At 38.2% G+C, this 25,822-nt stretch overlaps 2 protein-coding genes across 4 annotated transcripts in view; one reads left to right on the top strand and one right to left on the bottom strand.

Moving 5' to 3' along the window:
- Window positions 1-23,460, top strand: part of LOC128692738 (BTB/POZ domain-containing protein 7) — a 116,134-nt gene extending 92,674 nt beyond the window's left edge. For 2 of the 3 annotated variants that reach the window (XM_053782065.2, XM_053782068.2), the window contains 4 exons: window positions 10,436-10,614; window positions 11,140-11,283; window positions 13,084-13,263; window positions 16,816-23,460. In XM_053782065.2, the coding sequence (XP_053638040.1) occupies window positions 10,436-10,614; window positions 11,140-11,283; window positions 13,084-13,263; window positions 16,816-17,040 (728 nt within the window). In that variant the 3' untranslated portion in view covers window positions 17,041-23,460. The remainder of the gene's footprint in view (window positions 1-10,435; window positions 10,615-11,139; window positions 11,284-13,083; window positions 13,264-16,815) is intronic. The other variant, XM_070089980.1, reaches the window with a different exon arrangement.
- Window positions 1-25,822, bottom strand: part of Sgf11 (SAGA associated factor 11kDa) — a 128,471-nt gene that overhangs the window by 10,293 nt on the left and 92,356 nt on the right. The window lies entirely within an intron of this gene.

The following is a 25,822-nucleotide window of genomic DNA, read 5'->3' on the forward strand; positions in this document are numbered from 1 at the left end:
CACGGTACGGGTGGGACTCAAACTCATGGCAAGCGAGTCGTAAAACTCCAGCCCAACGCTAAAGCCACTGGACCAGAGCTGGCATCTACTTATCTGATCAATCTTCATTTTATTCCTTATCTGTTTGGAACCTTTGCTTGTGTTCATCTGTTATTATTTTCCTCACAATTTTTACATCATCAGCAAATGGGGATTTATTTTTTTTTTTTTAACAAGTCGGCTGTCTCCCATCGAGGTAGGGTGACCCAAAAAGAAAGAAAATCCCAAAAAAGAAAATACTTTCATCGTCATTTAACACTTTCACCTCACTCATACATAATCACTGTTTTTGCAGAGGCGCCCAGATACAACAGTTTAGAAGCATATATAAAGATATATAACATATCCTTCCAAACTACTAATATCCCAAACCCCTCTTTAAAGTGCAGGCATTATACTTCCCATTTCCAGTTCTCAAGTCCAGCTATATAAAAATAACTGGTTTCCTTGAATCTCTTCACTAAATATTACTCTGCTCACACTCCAACAGCTCGTCAGGTTCCAAAAACCATTGGTCTCTATTTACTCCTATCTAACACGCTCACACACGCTTGCTGGAAGTCCAAGCCCCTCGCCCACAAAACAACCTTTACCCCCTCCCTCCAACCTTTTCGAGGCCAACCCCTACCCAGCCTTCCTTCCCTTACAGATTTATATGCTCTCTATGTCATTCTACTTTGATCCATTCTCTCTAAATGACCAAACCACCTCAACAACCCCTCTTCAACCCTCTGACTAATACTTTCATTAACTCCACACCTTCTCCTAATTTCCACACTCCGAATTTTCTGCATAATATTTACACCACACATTGCCCTTAGACAGGACATCTCCAGTGTCTACAACTGCCTCCTTGCTGCAGCATTTACAACCCAAGCTTCACACCCATATAGGAGAGTTGGTACCACTATACTTTCATACATTCCCTTCTTTGCCTCCATAGATAACGTTTTTTGTCTCCACATATACCTCAACGCACCACTCACCTTTTTTCCTTCATCAATTCTATGGTTAACCTCATCCTTCATAAACCCATCCGCTGACACTTCCACTCCCAAATAGTATCTGAAAACATTCACTTCCATACTCCCTCTCTCCAATGTGATATCCAATTTTTCTTTTTCTAAATCATTTGATAACTTCATCACCTTACTTTGTCCCCCCCACACACACACACACACACACACGCATGGGACTACAGTCTCTCCTCACTTAACGAAGTACTTGTTTAACAGCCACTTGGACTTTCATCCAGCTCTCTGACCATTATGCATAACTAAGTAATGTATATTAGAGCTTATTTCCTCTATTCTGTTTATTACAGTATACTGTACACTGCCGGGAACAATGGGCTAGTAACCCCTTTTCCTGTAAAGATTACTAAAAAGAATAAGAAGAAGAAAATTGTCAAAGTGGGAAGTCTGAATGTGCGTGGATGTTGTGCAGATAAGAAAGAGATGATTGTGGATGTTATGAATGAGAAGAAGCTGGATGTCCTGGCTTTAAGTGAAACAAAGCTGAAGGGGGTGGGAGAGTTTCAGTGGAGAGGAATAAATGGGATTAGGTCAGGGGTTTCAAATAGAGTTAGAGCTAAAGAAGGAGTAGCAATAATGTTGAAGGATAAGCTATGGCAGGAAAAGAGGGACTATAAATGTATTAATTCAAGGATTATGTGGAGTAAAATAAAGATTGGATGTGAAAAGTGGGTTATAATAAGCGTGTATGCACCTGGAGAAGAGAGAAGTGTAGAGGAGAGAGAGAGATTTTGGGAAATGTTGAGTGAATGCATGGGGAGTTTTGAATCAAGTGTGAGAATAATGGTGGTTGGGGATTTCAATGCTAAAGTGGGTAAAAATGTTATGGAGGGAGTAGTAGGTAAATTTGGGGTGCCAGGGGTAAATGTAAATGGGGAGCCTTTAATTGAGCTATGTGTAGAAAGAGATTTGGTAATAAGTAATACATATTTTATGAAAAAGAGGATAAATAAATATACAAGGTATGATGTAGCACGTAATGAAAGTAGTTTATTAGATTATGTATTGGTGGATAAAAGGTTGATGGGTAGGCTCCAGGATGTACATGTTTACAGAGGGGCAACTGATATATCGGATCATTATTTAGTTGTAGCTACAGTTAGAGTAAGAGGTAGATGGGAAAAGAGGAAGGTGGCAACAACAAGTAAGAGGGAGGTGAAAGTGTATAAACTAAGGAAGGAGGAAGTTCGGGTGAGATATAAGCGACTATTGGCAGAAAGGTGGGCTAGTGCAAAGATGAGTAGTGGGGGGGTTGAAGAGGGTTGGAATAGTTTTAAAAATGCAGTATTAGAATGTGGGGCAGAAGTTTGTGGTTATAGGAGGGTGGGGGCAGGAGGAAAGAGGAGTGATTGGTGGAATGATGAAGTAAAGGGTGTGATAAAAGAGAAAAAGGTAGCTTATGAGAGGTTTTTACAAAGCAGAAGTGTTATAAGAAGAGCAGAGTATATGGAGAGTAAAAGAAAGGTAAAGAGAGTCGTGAGAGAGTGCAAAAGGAGAGCAGATGATAGAGTGGGAGAGGCACTGTCAAGAAATTTTAATGAAAATAAGAAAAAATTTTGGAGTGAGTTAAACAAGTTAAGAAAGCCTATGGAAAGTATGGATTTGTCAGTTAAAAACAGAGTAGGGGAGTTAGTAGATGGGGAGATGGAGGTATTAGGTAGATGGCGAGAATATTTTGAGGAACTTTTAAATGTTAAGGAAGAAACAGAGGCAGTAATTTCATGCACTGGTCAGGGAGGTATACCATCTTTTAGGAGTGAAGAAGAGCAGAATGTAAGTGTGGGGGAGGTACGTGAGGCATTATGTAAAATGAAAGGGGTAAAGCAGCTGGAACTGATGGGATCATGACAGAAATGTTAAAAGCAGGGGGGAATATAGTGTTGGAGTGGTTGGTACTTTTGTTTAATAAATGTATGAAAGAGGGGAAGGTACCTAGGGATTGGCAGAGAGCATGTATAGTCCCTTTATATAAAGGGAAAGGGGACAAAGGAGACTAAAAATTATAGAGGAATAAGTTTACTGAGTATACCAGGAAAAGTGTACGGTAGGGTTATACAGTGGACCCCCGGTTAACGATTTTAATCCGTGCAAGAGGAGTAATTGTTATGCGAAATAATCATTATGTGAATGAATTTTCCCCATAAGAAATAATGGAAATAAAATTAATCCGTGCAAGACACCCAAAAGTATGAAAAAAAATTTTTTTTACCACATGAAATGTTAATTTTAATACACACAAACTGAAAAAGGCATGCACACTTACATGACACTTACTTTTATTGAAGATCTGGTGATGATTGATGGGATGGGAGGAGGGGAGAGCATTATCTTCTTACTGTTTAGAAGGGGAATCCCCTTCCATTAGGACTTGAGGTAGCAAGTCCTTTTCTGGGGTTACTTCCCTTCTTCTTTTAATGCCACTAGGGCCAGCTTCAGAGTCACTGGACTTCTTTCGCACAAGATATCTGTCCATAGTGGCCTGTACCTCTCGTTCCTTTATGACTTCCCTAAAGTGTTTCACAACATTGTCAGTGTACAGGTTGCCAACACGGCTTGCAATAGCTGTGTGAGGGTGATTTTCATCCATGAAGGTTTGCACTTCAAGCCACTTTGCACAGATTTCCTTTATCTTTGTAGTAGGCAACTTCTTCAATTTCTCTCTCCCCTCCTCTGAACCAGTTTCCCCAGGTCTGGCCTCTTGCTCTTGAAGTTGATCTATCAGCTCATCAGTGGTTAGTTCTTCATTGTCCTCCTCCACCAACTCTTCCACATCCTCCCCACTAACCTCCAACCCCAAGGACTTTCCCAATGCCACAATGGATTCCTCAACTGGCATAATCATCTCAGGGTTAGCCTCAAACCCTTCAAAATCCCTTTTGTCTACACATTCTGGCCACAGTTTCTTCCAAGCAGAGTTCAAGGTCCTCTTAGTCACTTCCTCCCAAGCCTTACCTATAAGGTTTACACAATTGAGGATATTAAAGTGATCTCTCCAAAACTCTCTTAGAGTCAGTTGAGTTTCTGAGGTCATTACAAAGCACCTTTCAAACAGAGCTTTTGTGTACAGTTTCTTGAAGTTGGAAATAACCTGCTGGTCCATGGGCTGCAGGAGAGGAGTGGTATTAGGAGGCAAAAACTTCACCTTAATGAAGCTCATGTCCCCATAAAGTCGCTCTGCCACGTCTGTAGGATGACCAGGGGCATTGTCTAACACCAGGAGGCACTTAAGTTCTAATTTCTTTTCAGTTAGGTAATCTTTCACATTGGGGGCAAATGCATGGTGTAACCAGTTATAGAAAAATTCCCTAGTGACCCATGCCTTACTGTTTGCCCTCCACAGCACACACAAATTATCCTTGAGGACATTCTTTTGCCTGAACGCTCTGGGAGTTTCAGAGTGATACACTAATAAAGGCTTCACTTTGCAATCGCCAGTAGCATTGGCACACATGAGAAGAGTAAGCCTGTCTTTCATAGGCTTATGTCCTGGGAGTGCCTTTTCCTCCTGAGTAATGTAGGTCCTGCTTGGCATTTTCTTCCAGAACAGGCCTGTTTCATCACAATTAAACACTTGTTCAGGTTTCAGTCCTTCAGTTTCTATGTACTCCTTGAATTCCTGCACATATTTTTCAGCCGCTTTGTGGTCCGAACTGGCAGCCTCACCATGCCTTATCACACTATGGATGCCACTACGCTTCTTAAATCTCTCAAACCAACCTTTGCTGGCCTTAAATTCACTCACATCATCACTAGTTGCAGGCATTTTTTTAATTAAATCCTCATGCAACTTCCTAGCCTTTTCACATATGATCGCTTGAGAGACGCTATCTCCTGCTAGCTGTTTTTCATTTATCCACACCAATAAGTCTCTCTCAACATCTTCCATCACTTGCGATCTTTGTTTCGAAAACACAGTTAAACCTTTGGCAAGAACAGCTTCCTTGATTGTCTTTTTGGTGCCCACAATAGTAGCGATGGTTGATTGGGGTTTCTTGTACAACTTGACTAGGTCGGCGATACGCACTCCACTTTCATACTTATCAATGATCTCTTTCTTCATTTCAATGGGAATTCTCACCCTTATTGCTGTAGGGTTGGCACTAGAAGCTTTCTTGGGGCCCATGGTCACTTATTTTCCAGAAACAGCACCGAAAACACTGTAATAATACGAAATATTCCGAGTGTATGCTTGGATGTTACCGCGGAGGCTGGCTGGTAAACAATGGCATGGGCGGCACATGTGAGGCTGGCTGAGGGCGCACATTGGACGCGTCTCGGACGAAAATTGGTGAGCGGGTTTTTAATCGGTATGCGCGGCAAAAATTTTGCGATTAAAGTAAGCGGTATGCGAAATAATCGCTATGTGATGCCATCGTTATGCGGGGGTCCACTGTAATTGAAAGAATTAGAGGTAAGACAGAATGTAGGATTGCGGATGAGCAAGGAGGTTTCAGAGTGGGTAGGGGATGTGTAGATCAAGTGTTTACATTGAAGCATATATGTGAATAGTATTTAGATAAAGGTAGGGAAGTTTTTATTGCATTTATGGATTTAGAAAAGGCATATGATAGAGTGGATAGAGGAGCAATGTGGCAGATGTTGCAAGTATATGGAATAGGTGGTAAGTTATTAAATGCTGTAAAGAGTTTTCAAGAGGATAGTGAGGCTCAGGTTAGGGTGTGTAGAAGAGAGGGAGACTACTTCCCGGTAAAAGTAGGTCTTAAACAGGGATGTGTAATGTCACCATGGTTGTTTAATATATTTATAGATGGGGTTGTAAAGGAAGTAAATGCTAGGGTGTTCGGGAGAGGGGTGGGATTAAATTTTGGGGAATCAAATTCAAAATGGGAATTGACACAGTTACTTTTTGCTGATGATACTGTGCTTATGGGAGATTCTAAAGAAAAATTGCAAAGGCTAGTGGATGAGTTTGGGAATGTGTGTAAAGGTAGAAAGTTGAAAGTGAACATAGAAAAGAGTAAGGTGATGAGGGTGTCAAATGATTTAGATAAAGAAAAATTGGATATCAAATTGGGGAGGAGGAGTATGGAAGAAGTGAAGATTTTTCAGATACTTGGGAGTTGACGTGTCGGCGGATGGATTTATGAAGGATGAGGTTAATCATAGAATTGATGAGGGAAAAAAGGTGAGTGGTGCATTGAGGTATATGTGGAGTCAAAAAACGTTATCTATGGAGGCAAAGAAGGGAATGTATGAAAGTATAGTAGTACCAACACTCTTATATGGGTGTGAAGCTTGGGTGGTAAATGCAGCAGCAAGGAGACGGTTGGAGGCAGTGGAGATGTCCTGTTTAAGGGCAATGTGTGATGTAAATATTTTGCAGAAAATTCGGAGTGTGGAAATTAGGAAAAGGTGTGGAGTTAATAAAAGTATTAGTCAGAGGGCAGAAGAGGGGTTGTTGAGGTGGTTTGGTCATTTAGAGAGAATAGATCAAAGTAGAATGACATGGAAAGCATATAAATCTATAGGGTAAGGAAGGCGGGGTAGGGGTCGTCCTCGAAAGGGTTGGAGAGAGGGGGTAAAGGAGGTTTTGTGGGTGAGGGGCTTGGACTTCCAGCAAGCGTGCGTGAGCATGTTAGATAGGAGTGAATGGAGACGAATGGTACTTGGGACCTGACGATCTGTTGGAGTGTGAGCAGGGTAATATTTAGTGAAGGGATTCAGGGAAACTGGTTATTTTCATATAGTCAGACTTGAGTCCTGGAAATGGGAAGTACAATGCCTGCACTTTAAAGGAGGGGTTTGGGTTATTGGCAGTTTGGAGGGATATGTTGTGTATCTTTATATGTGTATGCTTCTAAACTGTTGTATTCTGAGCACCTCTGCAAAAACAGTGATAATGTGCAAGTGTGGTGAAAGTGTTGAATGATGATGAAAGTATTTTCTTTTTGGGGATTTTCTTTCTTTTTTTGGGTCACCCTGCCTCGGTGGGAGAAGGCCGACTTGTTAAAAAAAAAAAAAAAACTGTACACTGCTGTATAAACATTTAAAAACATACTAAAGATGTTGTAAATGGTACAAAAGTGACATTAAAACAATATCTAAAGATGATTGACACACATCCACTACTAATATAGTATGCTCCTTGTTTAATGACCACTTCATTTACTGACCTACTCTTAGGAACGGAACTCCGTTGTTAAGTGAGGAGAGACTGCACTTTTTTCAAGGTCACCAAAGTTTGAGGGTTAAGCAGTACTGATTATTTTTTTATGACGAGTAGAAGTTGGTCAGTAGAGCTCGGATAACTTGGGTAAATAGTATACTATCTTGCATGTGTATTTACTCTTTGTAAATATACATATAATATATATATCTTGTTTTGTGGCAATTTTTTTTTTTTTCCTTTTTTTTCTCTGAACAGTATTTAGTGCTTTAGTAGAATTACACCTCTGGTTTCTTTTGTTTATGAAATTGAGTTCTTAATACTGAATTACCAAGTGATCTCAGAGATACCCTGCCATGTAGCTGTAAGGGGGGGACCCTGTCATATAGTGGTAAGGTGTGCCCTGTCATGTATTGGTTAGGTGGGACTATGTTGTATAGTGGTCGTGGGTGGAGATACAGTGTCATGGTGTTAAGGGGGTACCCTGTCATGTGGTGATAGTAGTGGCACTTTCATGTGGTTTCCATAAGAACAAATGTACAGATAATTAAAAAGATTCCCTATAATTTTGATATGAATGAGATAAACATATCTACTTTTGAATTCATGGTAATGTGATTTAAGTTGTACTGGTTTTCCCTGCAAATTGCTATAAATTGTTCTTGTAATCTAAAATACCTACATGCATAATTCTTGTACTTTTGTTAAGATGTAAATATCAAAATATTGCTGAAAGGCATTTTGAATATCTAGTTATGATTGAGATACCTGATAAAATGACATGGAGAAGGTTAATATACAGACTGTGTGGATGAATAATAAATGCTAGGGGTGTGCCAAAATATTAGTAGCAGCCAGTTTTGATGGTATCAGTATCATTGGGTATCAAGATGGCATCAGTATGTATCAGCCTACAGTTGAATGTTGATATCTTTGCATCCTAAATGAATGCATAAACATTTCATTTTGCATGAAGTTGTAAAAATATTATAAAGATGATTAACATTTTCTTGCTTCCTCTTATATGGAAAACCCCATAATTACGCATTGAAACCATACCCCCGGCCGGGATTGAACCCGCGGTCATAGAGTCTCAAAACTCCAGCATTGAAATTTAAAACGTAAAGCAGGAGTAAAATTATTTAATAAACTTTTTGCTTTATAAATTTAATATGTGCATTTAATATGTACATTGAAGTATATTTAGATAAAGGTAGGGATGTTTTCATTGCATAATTGGATTTAGAAAAGGCATAAGATAGGGTGGATAGTGGAGCAATGTGGCAGATGTTGCATGTGTATGGCATAAGTAGTAAGCTACTAAATGCTGTAAAGAGTTTTTATGAGAGTGCGGCTCAGGTTAGGGTGTGTGTGAGAGGGATATTACTTTCCAGTAAAAATAAGCCTTAGACAGGGGTGTGTAATGTCACCATGGTTGTTGAACATATTTATAGATGGAGTTGGAAAAGAAGTAAATGCTAAGGTGTTGGGGAGAGGGGTGGGAAATCAAATACAAAATGGGAGTTGTCACAGCCAATTTTTGCTGATGATACTGTGCTTTTGGGAGGTTCTAAAGAGAAGTTGCAAAGGTTAGTAGACGAGTTTGGGATGGTGTGTAAAGAAAGAAAGTTGAAAGTGAGAATAGATAAGAGTTAGGTGTTGAGGGTATCAAACAAGTTACATAAAGAAAAATTGGATATCACATTGGAGGAAGGGAGTATGGAAGAAGTGAATGTGTTCAAATATTTGGGAGTAGATTTGTCAGCAGATGGGTTTGTGAAGGACGAGGATAACCATAGAATTGATGAAGGAAAAAAGGCGAGTGGTGCATTGAGGCAAAGAAGGGAATGTAGCTGTACCAACACACTTATATGGGTGTGAGGCATGGGTTGTGAATGCTGTAGCGAGGAGGAGGAGGAGGAGGAGGAGGCTGGTGGCAGTGGAATTGTGTCTTAGGGCAATGTGTGGTGTAAATATTATGCAGAGAATTCGTTGTGTGGAAATTAGGAGGAGGTGTGGAGTTATAAAAGGTATTATTCAGAGGGCTGAAGAGAGGGGTTATTGAGGTGGTTTGGTCATTTAGAAAGGATGAGGCAAAATAGAATGACTTGGAGGGTGTATAAATCTGTATTGAAGGGGAAGAGGGGTAGGGGTTGTCCTGGGAAAGGATGGAGAGTTGGGGCAAAAGAGGTTTTTTGTGCAAGGGGCCTAGACATGCAGCAGGCAAATGGGAGCGTGTTAAATAGGAGTGAATGGAGACGAATGGTTTTTGAGACCTGATAAGCTGTTGGAGTGTGAGCAGGGTAATATTTTGTGAAGGGATTCAGGGAAACCGGTTAGTCAGACTTGAGTCTTGGTGGTGGGAAGTACAATGCTGTCACTTTAAAATGGGGGGTTTGAGATATTGACTGTTTGGAGTGACATCTAAACTGTCATATCTGGCCACCTCTGCAAAGACAGTGATTATGTGTGAATGATGGCGAAAGTGTTTCTTTTTTTGGGTCACACTGTCTCTTTGGAAAACAGCTGGCTTGTTTAAAAAAAAAATTAAAATAAATGACCCATTACTCGACCCTCCACCTCATCACTTTCGTCTATTACAGGTTATTCAACTAGATATGTATATGCAGCAATCCCCTGAGATATGAGATTAATGTATCCTACAAATGACTTGCAACATGAAAACTTGTATCACGAAAATATATACTAAAATATTTAACATAATGATTCTAATATATACATTACCTGGGGTTTACCTGGCAACCGTTTTGGGAGTCAGAGGCATGCGTGACTCATGATTTTGTTTATACTGTGTACCCTTGCCACACAGACTCATTCTCTCATGTCTGGGCTAAATTTAATACTCGCAACATACTTGAGTGGGCTGTGCTTAATTAAGACGTAGATCTGTATGAGAGACACTGGCATCAATAATGTAAATCTAAGTGGGAAATAGTGAAAGGGTTAAGAGAAAAAACATTTATATATGTATATGTAAGTTTGATTTGTTTTGTGTGCAGGGTTTCTCTTGAGAATATTTGCCCTTCATATACTGTAAGTTTTATGCTCATCTGTTTTCCAGAGGTGTATTAGTAAGTGAAAAAGTATTCTAGTTATTATTTAAACATGCCTCAGAGAGTAATCCGGATGTGTTTAAAGCAACAAGTAATGGTAGATGTAGTATGAGTGTTCTTGATGTTTATTAACTATGTCTTCCATACGAATTACCCTCTAGTACCTGACTCTGAGACAGTACTGGCAATGGTGCGGAGAGAAAGAGAGTTGGTGTCCTCTCCTGGGTACCAGCGTGCTGCCTCCCTGCTCTTTGGTGACCGTCGCATGCTGAGAAGACAAGTACGACTGCGTGTTGTCAGAGAGTTCAATCTGCCAGACTCTGTTGCCGACGTGTTGGAGGTACAGCAGAATTATATTGTGGGGTTCTTTACATGGTGTCTTACTTAACTTATAGTTTTGTCTGACAAATTATGCAGTAAATTTTACTACACTTAACACTTTACATATTTGTTTCGTAGATTTAAAAATGGCAGCTGTTTTTTGAATTTCTGTGGTAGCTATGAATTTCTTAGAAATTCTAATGTAGAAAATCTTTTACCTGTGAAACTTAGGATGGAATGAGTGCTCTAGCAGTGAGGGATTCATTAAGATTTACTGTGTTCATAAAACCTGAATGCATAAATCTGGAAATTTTAATTAATGTGCTGTCATTAACTAGCAAGGCATGTCAAATGTTTGTGCTTTTTATATAAATTTCAACGTGCGTCTTTCCCGCATTCAAATGATTTTGCACATTACAAAATTGAAGAACCCCTTGATATTTAACCTTAATTTGATAATTCCTTATTGATATGTATTAACATTACGTATAGGTATTAAATGGTGCATAAATAACATTGATCAACCCACTTGGTTAACATGCAGGGTGCCTCATATACTGAGGAGGAAGAGGAGGAGGTTGAACAGCGGTGTTCTGTGAGGGACGAGGGCAGGTCCAAGCTCCACCCTCCAGAGTTCTTGCTCGACCCATTACTCGACCCTCCACCTCATCACTTTCGTCTATTACAGGTTATTCAACTAGATATGTATATGCAGCAATCCCCTGAGATATGAGATTAATGTATCCTACAAATGACTTGCAACATGAAAACTTGTATCACTAAAACACATTTAACATTATTTTCCCTTACCAACGAAATGTCAATATTTTTTGTTACAGTATATCATTTGGAAGCAAGACAACATAAATACAGTACAAATACAACTGATGTGCAGCGCACCTAGTTTAAATACTCGTTTGCATGAAAACACTCGTGTGATTCTCGGATTCTAGTATTGGTGAAAAGAGGCACCTGTATGTTGATGCTGGGTATTAGAGAGATGCTTGTACTGTATTGGCGGAATCTCGTGTCAAGGGTTCTTGTATCTCAGGGACTGCTGTATTGTAACTACTGTGTCTGAATGTATTTTGGTGATCTACATTTAACAGTGTGAAATTAATGCAGATACAATGAAACCTTACCATGATGGACTAATAGGGAAAGGGCATGTTCACTTAAATGAGAATCCATTGTATTGAGATACCTGATGCAGTGGACATGGTCCGTTATTTGGGGAGCCCACCGGACATTTACTCCCGCTAATGTACAAAATCTCAATGCAATGGAGTTATTCCATGGTATCACACATTTGTGTATACCATGGATGTACCAGACCCTGTTTCAGAGCAGTGCTTCTAACTTTGTCAGGGGTCCTCTTCAGTGAAAAGTATGCAACCTTACCAATATGGAATTGCTCATATAATTGTTACAGTGTTAAGTTTCTCTGCAGGTTGTTTTTCCTCATCTTCATCTGTTATCTGCCTCTCTTGTATCTGGGCAATGAGTCCTGACATTGCCCAGATAGTTCATTTACATCTTGCATATCTTCAAAACCCTCAACTGGCAGTCTCCTTGCCAGCTGAACAATTTCTTGCACCTGGCACTCAACTGAGGAAAAACCTGTGAAATTATTCATCACTTTAGTGCCAGACAACACTCTTCTCCACTCTTCAAAAGTTTAAACTTTCTCACTATACATAATATTCACTCATACTACTGTGTATACTATATATGTATAGGACAATCAATTCTAATATCAACTCTGCTCTGAAACTCTTCCTTGATAGTTGCAACAGAATGCATAGGCATAACACAAGACACAAAATCTCTCTTATATCCCCCATGTCCAACTGAAACTGTGTAAAAACTTAATGTGCATAAAAGACCCTAAAATCTGGAACTTTCTGCCTGAAGATTCTAAAAGTACCCTATCTGCCAACTTTTGAGAGCACTACTTGGCATTCTGCTTCATTTTTTCCACCCTTATGAAGCAATTGCAATAAACATTTTGTCAGTCTTTGCTTTGGTTTTATATATTTTTGCCTTACTATGTGTAATTATTGCTTATGTTGTACTTTATTAATGGGTTGCTTGTGCTGATGAAATTCTAATGTGTTTTAATATAAGCATGTAACAGATATAGATAAACAAAAATGTGGAATTGTTTGGGAAGTGTTTCACCTGTTCCTTAAAAAGTGTTCAGGGCTTCGAAGCCTGAACACTCATTCTCTCTGGAAACTGCCTTTTCTTAAGAAAAAGCAATTTTCAGGGAGAGTATGTTAAAATATAGATACATGTATTTACTATTCAATAGCTTACAGGACCTAGATTTAACAGCATCCCTATAATTCACTCACTAGCAACTCTCCACCAATACCCTGTTTGGTAGTCATTCACTGTATGATTTACATTGGCATGTAGAGTAATTTTAAATTTAATTTTGTTTTTGTTTTTAGCTTGAAAATTAAATGTCATTAAATGTTTGTAGGGTGATGAAGGCCATCTTAGTGATGTTATGCCAGATGTGGCCCTAGCATCTTCCTCGCTCTCAGCCCTGCATCTGGGCTCCAGCAATCTGGATGACCGAGCGATGGGCAGTCTTGAAGGACTCGAGGATCTAGAAGGAACTCAGATGTCACTTGATTTGGGTGACGGCTCTCACCATCAGGTAAATCCCTGTTTGTCTTTTTGTGGCTCTGTGGTTTGATCATAATTTTTTCCATCAGACTAACTGTAAAATTCTATTAAAAATTGCCTCGGTGACTTTCCCACACTCAAATCTCTTTCTGAACTTTCTTATTAACCCTTTTAGGGTTTCGGCCGTACTAGTACGGCTTACGAGCAAGGGTTTTTGACGTACTAGTACGCCTAAATTCTAGCGCCCTAAAATCTAGTGAGAGAAAGCTGGTAGGCCTACATATGAAAGAATGGGTCTATGTGGTCAGTGTGTGCGGTATAAAAAAAATCCTGCAGCACACAGCGCGTAATGAGAAAAAAAAAACTTTGACCGTGTTTTTGGATTAAAACAGCGACTTTGCACTATATTTTTGTATGGTATTTATTGTTGTATTCTAGTTTTCCTGGTCTCATTTTATAGAATGGAAGACATGTTACAGAAATTGAGATGATTTTGACTGGTTTTACAAAGAAAAGTACAGTGGACCCCCGGTTAACGAACTTTTTTCATTCCAGAAGTATGTTCAGGTGCCAGTACTGACCGAATTTTTTCCCATAAGGAATATTGTGAAGTAGATTAGTCCATTTCAGACCCCCAAACATACACATACAAATGCACTTACATAAATACACTTACATAATTGGTCGCATTTGGAGGTGATCGTTAAGCGGGGGTCCACTGTACTTTGAAATTAAGCTTAAAGTAACAGAAATGTTTGATTTTTACCAAAGTTCAAAAGTAAACAAATCATGCTATGCGTCCAATACACGTCAACTGGCGAGTCTAATATTCTTTCACAAGTGCGCTGATATTATTTATACCATTTCTACATCAATGCAGTAGTCTGCATAACCGTAAATCTTCTATTTTTTTGTGAGAATAAAAATTCAAAGTGGAAAGCAAAAGAATGTAAGAGGGGTATGGGGACATGACTAATGAACAGAGGAAATGTTATTTTAGTGCCAGGAATGTCTTTCTTGTTTATTCTGGACCCTATTTGGAAATTGGCATCTTTTGAAATTTGTGTGAAATTGGCAAAATTGTTAAATTCTGACCACTGTATTGGATAGTTGAAATCGGTAAATGGGTGGTTTCTTGTACTCATTCGATAGAAAAAAATGGAGTTCTAGCGAAATAGTTATGATTTTTGTCAACAAGTATACTGGAATTGGCCGAAAATAGGGCTCAAAGTGGGCAAAATCGCCGATGCGTAAACATCGTCGAGACCGCTAACTTCACGAGAGCATAATTCCGTAAGTTTTCCATCAAATTTCATACTTTTGGTGTCATTATGATCGGGAAAAGATTCTCTATCTCTTCATAAGAATTTTTTTTTTTTTTTTTTTTAAATTTGGCCCACCCTGAGAACAAGTCTCTGAGAGGGCCTGTCGACCCTGAAAGGGTTAATGTTAGTATTAACCCTCTCAGGGTTTTTGACGTACTAGTACAGCTTACTCGCCAGGGTTATTGACGTACTAGTAAGCGTAAATTCTAGCGCCTTCAAATCTAGTGAGAGAAAGCTGGTAGGCCTACATATGAAAGAATGGGTCTATTTGGTCAGTGTGCACAGTATAAAAAAAATCCTGCAGCACACAGTGCATAATGAGAAAAAAAAAAACTCCAACCGTGTTTTTGGTTTAAAATAGCGAATTTGCAGTGTGTAAAGTAAAAGGACACAAGTGCAACTAATGTGACATTTTATTGTGGCAACGTTTCGCTCTCCAGGAGCTTTATCAAGCCATTACAAACAATACATGGACACAGAGGGTATATAAAGGCTCAGAGTGAGGTGCAATACTAGTGAGGTACCATTTCGATGTTCACTAGTGGTAGTAGTAGTAGTAGTAGTAGTGACAAAAGTAATACAATATGGTAGAACAATTGCCGCCGCCGCCGCCGCCGCCGCCGCCGCCGCCGCCGCCGCCGCCGCCGCTGCCGCTGCTGCTGCCGAACATCGAAATGGTACCTCACTAGTATTCACCTCACTCTGAGCCTTTATATACCCTCTGTGTCCATGTATTGTTTGTAATGGCTTGATAAAGCTCCTGGAGAGCGAAACGTTGCCTCAATAAAATGTCACATTAGTTGCACTTGTGTCCTTTTACTTTACATATTATTGGTAATTCTACCAACTTTATTACAATTTGCAGTGTATTTTTGTATGGTATTTATGGTTGTATTCTAGTTTTCCTGGTTTCGTTTTAAGGAATGGAAGAGATATTACAGAAATTGAGATGATTTTGATTGGTTTCACAATGAAAAGTACCTTGAAATTGAGCTCAGAGTAGCAGAAATGTTTGATTTTTGCCAAAGTTCAAAAGTAAACAAATCATGCCACGCTTCCAATACACATTAACTGGTGAGTCTAATAGTCTTTTACAAGTACGCTGATATTATTTATACCATTTCTACACTAAAGCAGCAGTCTGCATAACAGTAAATCTTCTATTTTTTGTGAGAATGAAAATTCAAAGTGGAAAGCAAAAGAGATATAAGAGGGGCCTGGGGACATGACTAATGAACAGAGAAAATGTTATTTTAGTGCCAGGAATGTCTGTCTTGTTTATTTCTGACTCTATTTGGAAATTGGCATCTTTTGAAATTTGTGTGAAATTGGCAAAATTGCAAATTTCTGACCACTTTATTGGATAGTTGAAATCGGTAAATGGGTGGTTTCTTGTACTCATTCGATAGAAAAAATGGAGTTCTAGTGAAATAGTTATGATTTTTGTCAACTAGTACACTGGAATTGGCCAAAAATAGGGCTCAAAGTGGGCGAAATCACCGATGCGTAAACATCGAGACTGCTGACTTCGCGAGAGCATAATTCCATAAGTTATCCATCAAATTTCACACTTTTGGTGTCATGATTGGGAAAAGATTCTCTGTCATTTCATAAGATTTTTTTTTTTTTTTTTTCCGAAAAATTTTCGACCCTGAGAACAAGTTTAGGAGAGGGCCTCTCGACCCTGAAAGTGTTAACCAGATTAAGTTATAGTTAAAAATATATGGATTCTGAAGTATAAGCCGAGACAAATCTAAAATTATATAGTACAGACAGAACTTAAGTGCGAATTCAGGTCGTGTAATGCCTCGAGAATAACTCGTGAGAATTTCAGTGTTCATCTGTATTACCACATTCTTACTGACTTTATCGTGAGAACTCGGCTGGTTCACAAATATCCAGCAAAATATGGGATACATACATATGCCTTCCTTCCTCACTTTGTAGTAATGATACCAGATCCAGGAGTGGGTTAACTTATAACACTTGTCCAATATGCTCTTGCTTCACTCCTAGATCATGTTAAAAGAAGTGCCCCTTGCTTACCCTCGGTTAGCTTCTTTATTTATTCTTTTGTATTTTTTTTCACAGGTTTATTGTATTTCAAATATTTTAGCTTTTATTTTTTAATATTTTTCAACCCATTCTGAGCAAGTGCTTCCCCTCCATGTAAAAGTTAGAAGCAATGCTGTTATGATATTGTAATTTTTTATCATTTTATGTACAGTACATATTCTGGAGAAACTTTATTTGGACAGGTTGGGTCACATCTAACACTTGGCGGTTCTCATCGTCGGAGGTCAAGTAGACGATATCGACTACCACCTCACCTGACACCGCCGCCTTCAATGTCTGGTCATCACACATATGGGGGTCCTTCCCCACGTTCTCCACACACTCCTCCTTTGCGACCACACACTACCACTGCCACTGCCACCACTACCCGTCATCATGCCACCACAACCCCTCCTTTGTTCCTCTGACATCACCATTTCCACTCCTTACATTACCGCAGTCATAGCCACCATCATTACCATCAGGCGCGACACTCACCACCCACCAGGCCGCGCACACCCATGTTCTGAATGCCGCTAATCTTTATTGCCGCTTTTTATATTTAATATGCGTATTACAGCATGATGCAACTGACAAGGTCTTAACAGCTCCTTGTCAGATTTTTAAAGTTATAAATTCAAAAGAAAGCAACAGATTGCTTACAAAATTAATGCCATTGATCAAACCCATTTTAAACCTATATTCAGGTTTAAAAGTCTATCACTGCCTACTCATTTCAGGTGTACATGACCATATTTAGATGGTAAATTGGCATATTTAGGTGTGATGTAGTGGCCATTCTCTAATGAATGACTGTGGAAGTAAGTAGTGGAAAGTTGTCAGGTCACTCATGTGTTGCGTTTGTCATTAGTGGCAAAATCTTATCTGCTTATCAGCCAAAAAAAAAAAATATTTTTGAAATTTATTTGATTAGCTAATTGGCTTTATTATCTTTCATGTCTAACCTTGGATATTGGAAAAAGAAAATTTTATAAGTTCAGAGAAACCTGTTTAGTCCTTGCAGAAACATTTGTACTTTTAATAGCTTATTTTATTGCAACCTGCACGCCTCAAATTAAAATTAGCCAGTGATATTTTCAGGACTGTAATGTTTGACTCTCGCTAAAGGAGTGTGCATAAATTTTAAAGCAAGGATGTAGGGGGTTGCAAATGTTAAGTAGATTCAATTCATAATATTTTTAAATGTCCCATTTGAAATGCTTCTTGGTGAGTTACCACTGTCTAAATTAGGAGACTAGGATATATACTAATGCTGACAACCAAGGGAAAAAAAAAAGTTATTCGAAGACTATACTTTTCGAGGAAGATTCAAGTAGAGTATTGTATGTTCCAGTAAGGACGAGGTTTGGCATCATTGTCATTACTTGCATCTGTATTCTCTTATTTGCTCATAGCTCGTTCTGAATACTCTGACTGTATTGATGACTCATGAGGTAAATGTACTGATGGTATCCAACAATTAATTGCTCACTTCATGAATTGTCAGTATTTTGTAAAAGATTATTAATTAGCCAAGAAAAATATTGCTCGGTAGCTGGTACATGATATAAGCACACATCATATGTACCCACTCTTTATCTCCTTGAGTATTCAAACATTTAAGTAAAAATTGAGAATTTATTCCTAAATGTTGATCGGCCTCTGGTGGCAAGAGAATTAGATAAATCAGGATGAACAATTTTCCTAAAAAAGTGTATTTGTTGAATCTCAGGAGATGGCATTCACTGAGAGTGGCTGATGCACTCATTGGTATCTAATGATGTATATCCTTGGCCAGCCATTAGATTGGTCTTCAGTAGTATTTTTTTTAGCATTTGTAATATTTGTTATATGCCATTACCTGATTACATACATGTCTTTTAAGAGGCAAAGTAAAATAGAGACTCGTTTGGTTGCTACCACAGACTGATTGTTTAACTGGTCCTGTGATATGTTTGAAGCTGTGTTGAGAGATTAAAATTTTAAACAGATCACGTCTCGCAAATCATCTGATATTGAAGGATCAAACCTATTTATTTCATAATCTTTGTGCATAGTGTAATGATAGGGCTTTTTACATATCATAAGAAATTTTCTTTTTCTTTGTATTTTGTGTCTAATGCATTAGCAGTTTAGAGCCATTTGTCTGCTATCCCAAAGTCTGTGATACTTTCAAGCTTCTTGAGAACTGCATCTTGCATAGTCTCGCACAATTTATATTTAATGCTATTTTTATTCATTATTGTGAAAGCAAGTCTTAGAATTAGCCAAAGCTCATAATTACATTAATAAATTTTTAAAAATTAACTTAGGTTGACTGTAGATGCTGATGAAAAAAGGTTTGATATTCACCTGTCGAATGCTTTAAGAAGCATGTGCTTCTATATGTCACTATTCCCAATAGATTTCCTAGTTTAACATACAAGATTAGGTCATAAATGAGAATGGTTCACTTGCCTAGGTATAGGAGCTTTGGTTAAAACTTACTGCTGATGCTGATGGCAATAATTGCCGATGCACAACTCGGAAAAATGTGTTTCTAAGTAGAGGATGTGAAATTTGCTAACAGAGAATCTAATTGAGTGTATATTTCAAAATTATTAATGAGAAACTTGACTGAAAGCTCTTGTAAAAGTTGATTATGCAATTTCTGTATTTTATCATAAGATTTGTAAGTGTACATTTGCATTAATTGAGATCATTGCCAAAGAATTAATTGCCTACCTAAACTCGTTTCTCAATATTCATTGTCACTGATGGTCATACTTGATTACATGCTCACTCAGAAATGACATTACAATTATGGTGGTATAAAACTAATCATGAATGTTTTCAGGCATATGAGTAAGCCAGAGCAGGAGTATCTTATTGTTTTCCTCACATTACATAAACATAGCTACATTCTTCCATGTTATCTTAGGTGGCTAGTGTCTTTATCATCCTTGTTAGTCATGTTTTACAGCTAAAAATAGCACTAGCAGACTTGGGGCAGGATTCAAGAGTTTTAATAACTAGCAGTATTTTGTCTTATGTCATTTCTTTTCATGGACTGTGCACTTCAAAAATAGTCTAAAATTAAGTCCAGTATTTTTTTAAGATGTCAGTAGCAATAGTTAAGTACTAAGTAGATTGTTATTCACTGGTTATTATTGAATTTAAATGTGGCTGTATTTTTAAGGTTTTTCGGTAATACAGTTTTTTCAACCACCAGTGAGGTGTTCATGAGCTGTAGGATGAACCATAGAATTTGGTTGATTATTTGAGGCAAAATATTGAGTTGCTGACACATTGTTAACTCTACCAACTAATGTTCTCCTTTGTCAGCCCCAAAGTCTCCTGCCCCAGTGAGAGGTTAAGAGTACAACAATTTATATTCGTACTCCGGCCCCATAATGGGCGTCAAAGTGCCTACAGTGCGGACCAAGTGCAACACTGGCGGCAGGTGAAATTGTCAGCCAAGGTCGCGTCCAGTCAAGATTAGTAGTCAGAGGGGGAAACCATGGGCAGTGTGTCCTTGTCATTAAGAGTATTGGTTGAGGGAGAAGTATTTTACTGGATGTGCAGTGCCAACACAAGATATTCAGTAACAAAACTTATATTAGCTACACTGATAGAATGTTGTTTTATTGCAAATATTAGAAGTGGATTACTTTCATGAATCTATTATGAATGCCATTTCACTCTATTGATTATATTTAATGAATGAATTAAAAATTATTAAATGTAATAATAATAATATTTTTCTTCATACAAGAAAATGAGCAGTTATATATTGTAAAAATATAAATACACTTCTGGGTTTTCAGAGTCCTAAAATGGAAAAAGAAAAGTGTTCAATGATTTACTGCTTTAGTCAGTAATATTTGCAGCTCTCGTTAAGACTCTACATGGGTTATGTGCCAAATTCAAAGATATATTTACACCTGATCATATCAAGGGTAAACTAAGAAATGTTGCTTTACACAAACTGCTCTTGAGATGAGTTTGTCATACTAGTTACAGTACCATACAGTTAAAAAATTGGTGTTAGAACTGAAGAATTTTTTACTTTTATTGAGGCTGAATCAGCCATGTGTATAAAAAAGTTAGATATCAGCTGGGTATATCAGTACTGCATCAGAATTTAAAAGAAGTGTGTTTTGTAGCATGTTTTATAATAAAATTGAAGAAACAACAATGCAAGATGGGTAACTGCACATAACTGGTTGGAATAATGTGACTGATATTCTAATACCATTTACCTGTTGTAACTTTTCTGTTAATAAAGAAATCAACAGAATTGATAAAAAGTATTTTCCAGCCAGTGTCATGTTGCAACCACTGTATCTTTTAATAAGTTTGTATTCTCTCATTTACTTGACCAACCCCATCAGAATGATTGCTATGCATCATAATCTGAAAGGACTTACATTTAAGGGTACTGCTTGGAGGACCACTAATAGGTGTTTGGGCGACTCGTGCTACACCTATACAATATTCTGTAAGGTATGTTACTTCCATTCAGATTGATCTAAAAATAAAACTTTGTGCACTTTGTCAACAATATACTTGCAGGAGTGTATTACTGTGAATCCTGTTAATACATAAAAATTAAAAAAATTGCCCTCATTCTTAGTATCAACTTTGTATATTACATTGCAATATTAGGCATAATTTTTTAACACTATTTTCTTTTCATACTATACAAGGATGTAACATCTCTTTGTTCTATGCATGGTGGAACATGAACTTTTTAAATACATTGCTAAATGTACATTTGATTTTACAAGCTTCATGTTAGTCATATTTACAGCCAAGCTAAGAAGTGTGAGGCAGTTGATTCTTAAAATATAAAAAATGAAAGTATATTTGGTTCTGGTACACCATTTCCACTCTGTCCTCTCCCTAACGTCTACTCGTACTTTTCTTGCTAATTTTGTTAGTACATTTTAATAGATCTTTACATTTGTTGTCATTGTTATTCAGAATTTGTGGCTTCCTTGTACTGTTATCCTTTATATGTTTCTCCTTTTATTTAGCAATAAAAGGCAATCATAATTTATATAAATACTATTAAGCCATTATTCCATTTAGCTTTGTTTTCTGCAAATTACATTTATTGGCTGTCTGGAGCTGTATAATCTAATAATGCTGTTTACCCTCCATATATACTTAAGCATGCTTGGGCAAATATTAGTTTAAACAGATTTTGTAGCATGAGACTTGCATTCCACCCTGTCTCACTCATTCTCCATTCCCATTTTCCTCTCAACATGCCATTATTCAAATATAGTATCTATTTCTTTATTACCTCTTGTCACTAGCATTAAGATAATCCAAGCAGTCTCCTGGCTCCTTCTCCATGACTACACCTTTGATATCACATTCCTATTGCAAGAGGTGGTTACTTATATAATCTTCAAGATTTCATCCATGTATCAATTTTGTAAAATATTGAAAGCTAAAGTGACTTCATTTTTGTGGGATGCCATATAGGAGAGCAATAAACTGCTCTGAGATCAGTTTAAGAATCCTCTAATGGTGCTCAAGAAGCTCAATGATAAAGATTTAAAATAGTGCCCAGTTAGCAGAATTAGTGTCTTAACTGCTATTATTATTTTTACTTGTTATTTCCCCAGTTCTGATATATTATCAGTGTTGTTTGGTCCTTAACTATGGTACTCCTTAGTCGAGGGCACAGGAAAAGTGACAGTGTTTAGTGCTCTCTGAAAAGTAACTTGGAATATTGTGTAGCTTCTTTGTCTCACTCGTCATCTTTTACCACCTGCAGTCACTCTTTAGTTAACAGATTGTTTCCATATATCTTCAGTACTGGAAGTATAGATCAGATATTCAGTAGTTTATATAGTTACATTACAAACTTCTTGATTATTATTGTTTACACAGAACTTTTGACCATTTTTTATGATGTTTATCCAGCAGTTGAAGGTAGTCTTTGCTGGTGAGTTTATACATTCTCTTATTTTCAACATTCCTCTTAACTTGTATACAAACTGCCTTTTTCTTTTTATCATAAATCTAAAAATTTTGTTAACACTACAGTTATACAGTGCAGTATTTCAGCAGCCAAGTCTGTACATTCTCTGGTCCAGATAACATTTTGGGAAACTAACTCAATTATCAACTTTCAAAATAAAATTAGTATTTATTAAGGCCTAGAAGTTTTTACGGACCAAAACTAATGCAGAATGTATCTGTTGACAAAACATCGTGATCTCCATGCATATAAAGAGTAGCTTTATATTTTATAACTCAAGTGCTGTGAAAAGTTGGTCATTGACAGTGGTGTTGAAACCATATTTCTGGTTTTTCATGGCAGCTAAACTGACCCCTTGAAAAGCAGAGCAGCAGTTGAGGTTGATCGGCTCGTCTTTATGCCTTATTGCTCTTTGTGACACCATGGACATATATGAATTTTTCTGAATGTACAGTATAAAATGTTTCTATGTGAGTGATGCATTTTTGTAAATGCCCAAAGTGTGTGATGTTGATATGTAGTAGTTTATTGTGAATGCATTAAAAGTCTTGTATGAGTGATGCATGTTATTACAACCAAAAGTGTGCGCCTTTGACATGTGTAGCACAATTGCTAGCAATGAACATGCTGACTGGTTATTGTACATACATGAATTGGTAGTGTTCTGTAAATAGTAGTCTTTTGTACCATTGCTTTCCACATAGGTTTTGACTATTGTGAATGCTATATGTGCAATGAAATTGGATAGCTGATGAAGCTCGTCCATTCTCTTTATTTTTTGTACATTTTTCTTTTTCACGTTAATTGTTTAATTTTGTGCCAATGTTGTTGTCCGATCACAGTATTTATATCTATAAATTGTAAATGTTTATATTTCTGTATTTTTGTTTTTGTTTATAATTACTGTATGTTGTCCATTACCAAATGTTTATTTTTAAACATGTACAGTATATGAAGACCCCCAAGGTATGCTTAATGACTCGGATATTTGCTTATTCCAGATGAGCTTATTCTTTTAAAGTTGTCCAACTTACACCAGTACTAATACCTCATATTGTATCTTCATATGTTTTTTGTTTGTATAAGACTATTTTTTTTATATGGTTTTATCAAAGCTTTACAACAAAACAGGTGTGAGGTAGGCTGAAGGTTAGCTATAAGAACAAAGTTGTGTATACTAAAAGTTTCATAGGTCTGCCATAGATGATAAAGAAGTGAGAGTTTGACTATAATAAGACATATTTATCTTGGCAGGGTACATATTTTATAAGGTGGCTATTTTATTCCATCTCTTAATAGACTAGGGGATAAAAACAAAAGGGGAAAGGCTTTATAAAAATAACTGCATGGTGCATCGCTGAAGAGTAAAAACTCAGTGAGTGAGGTTAAAGTTTGTGGCTTGTCACTGTCTCTTGTAGTGGACTCAAGTACAAGTAATGTATGCTTTATAGCAGGTATAAGGGAAGGTGATTTAATTGTAAGCAATCAGGCATCTCATGTTTTTGTGATGTAGCTAATGTTTCTCACAACTGAGGGATAATGCTGGTGTATATGGATTTCTTGAACACAAAGGAAAAAAATAACTTATTTTAAATGCATCAAATAATTTCTTAGCCTGTAAAATCATTATTTATTCAAGCATTATAGCAGGTAAAGTGATCATATCTAATTATTCTATATATAATATGGCTATGCACTATGATTCTCCTACAAATGAGTTGCGTCTAATTATTTTTGTAATACAGTGGACCCTGGACCAACGATGGTATCGTCTAACGTTAAATCCGACTAGTGATACATTTTAACGCAAAAATTTTGCATCAACTAGCGCTAAAAAACTCAACCAACACGATTCGTTACGTCTGAGACGCGTCCACTTGTGGCCAGTGTTTACAAGCCAGCCAGCCACTGCGGTCCCATCCAAACATACAATTGGAACATTTCATATTATCACAGCATTTTTAGTGATTGCACCTGCAAAATAAGTCACCATGGGCCCCAAGAAAGCTTCTAGTGCCAACCCTACAGCTAAAAGGGTGAGAATTACTATGGATATGAAGAAAGAGATCATTGCTAAGTATGAAAGTGGAGTGTGTGTCTCCGAGCTGGCCAGGTTGTACACAAAACCCCAATCAACCATCGCTACTATTGTGGCCAAGAAAACGGCAATCAAGGAAGCTGTTCTTGCCAAAGGTGCAACTATGTTTTCGAAACTGAGATCGCAAGTGATAGAAGATGTTGAGAGACTCTTATTGGTGTGGATAAACGAAAAACAGATAGCAGGAGATAGCATCTCTCAAGCGATCATATGTGAAAAGGCTAGGAAGTTGCATGAGGATTTCCTCTTCAAGGGGGGCTCCTTGGCGTGGTGAAGAGGCTCTTGGTCTGAGGAATTAGCCCTGTCGGTCTTCTTCCTCAGACCGAACCTAATTACCCCCCATTCTCCCCTCCCCTATCCCATTCTCCCCATCCTCCCCTTTTTCCATTCCTCCTCCTCCTCCTCACCCCTCCCTTTTGCCCTTCCTCTTTTTGGCCTTTGGGATTTCTCCCACAGGCGCGCTAGTTCCTAGGTAGGGGAAAGGACACCAGGGTCCATCCCATTCCGTTGAGGTTCTTGGCGGTGGCGTAGTTTGCCGTGGAATCTGGATTGCCTGGGGATGTCCCGATCCCTCTCCGGTATCCCGGAGTAGCTTTGGGTGTCTTTCGGGCGACGGGTGTATCTCTGGAAGCCACCTTTCGGATTCCGGGGGTGGTGGCCGAAGGAGGTATGCTTTGTGGCGGATATCCGGCCGCCCTCTCTTTTGTCCACCGAGGTAGCTCGGCAGATGTGAGGTTGCTATCCCGGATTGCTGGTTTACTGGCACGAAGGGTAGGGTATGGCACGGGTTCCATGCTACATCTGCGCTACTAGCGGTGTTGAGGTCCTCTTGGGCGCGGAGGGAGATTTCCGGCCCTTTCATTCCTCCTGGGAACTATTCCTCCCCGCTCCCCCCTTTTTTTATTTTTAATTTCTTTTCTTCTTTCTTTTTTTTCTTAAAAACAAAAAGCAAAGGAGTAACCTAACCATGGCAGCCCTAGTCCATGAACCCACTACCCCCGGGCCCCTTCTTGATACCACACCCCATTCTGACCCTTCCTTGTGTTTAGACCACTCTTCGGACACTCCTGATGCCCCTGTACCTCTTGCTGGTGCTGTTTCCTCACCCGCTTCAGGTACCGGGGCTTCGACTGAC

The sequence above is a fragment of the Cherax quadricarinatus genome, chromosome 30 (genome assembly GCF_038502225.1).
Source record: "Cherax quadricarinatus isolate ZL_2023a chromosome 30, ASM3850222v1, whole genome shotgun sequence".
Lineage (NCBI taxonomy): Eukaryota > Metazoa > Arthropoda > Malacostraca > Decapoda > Parastacidae > Cherax > Cherax quadricarinatus.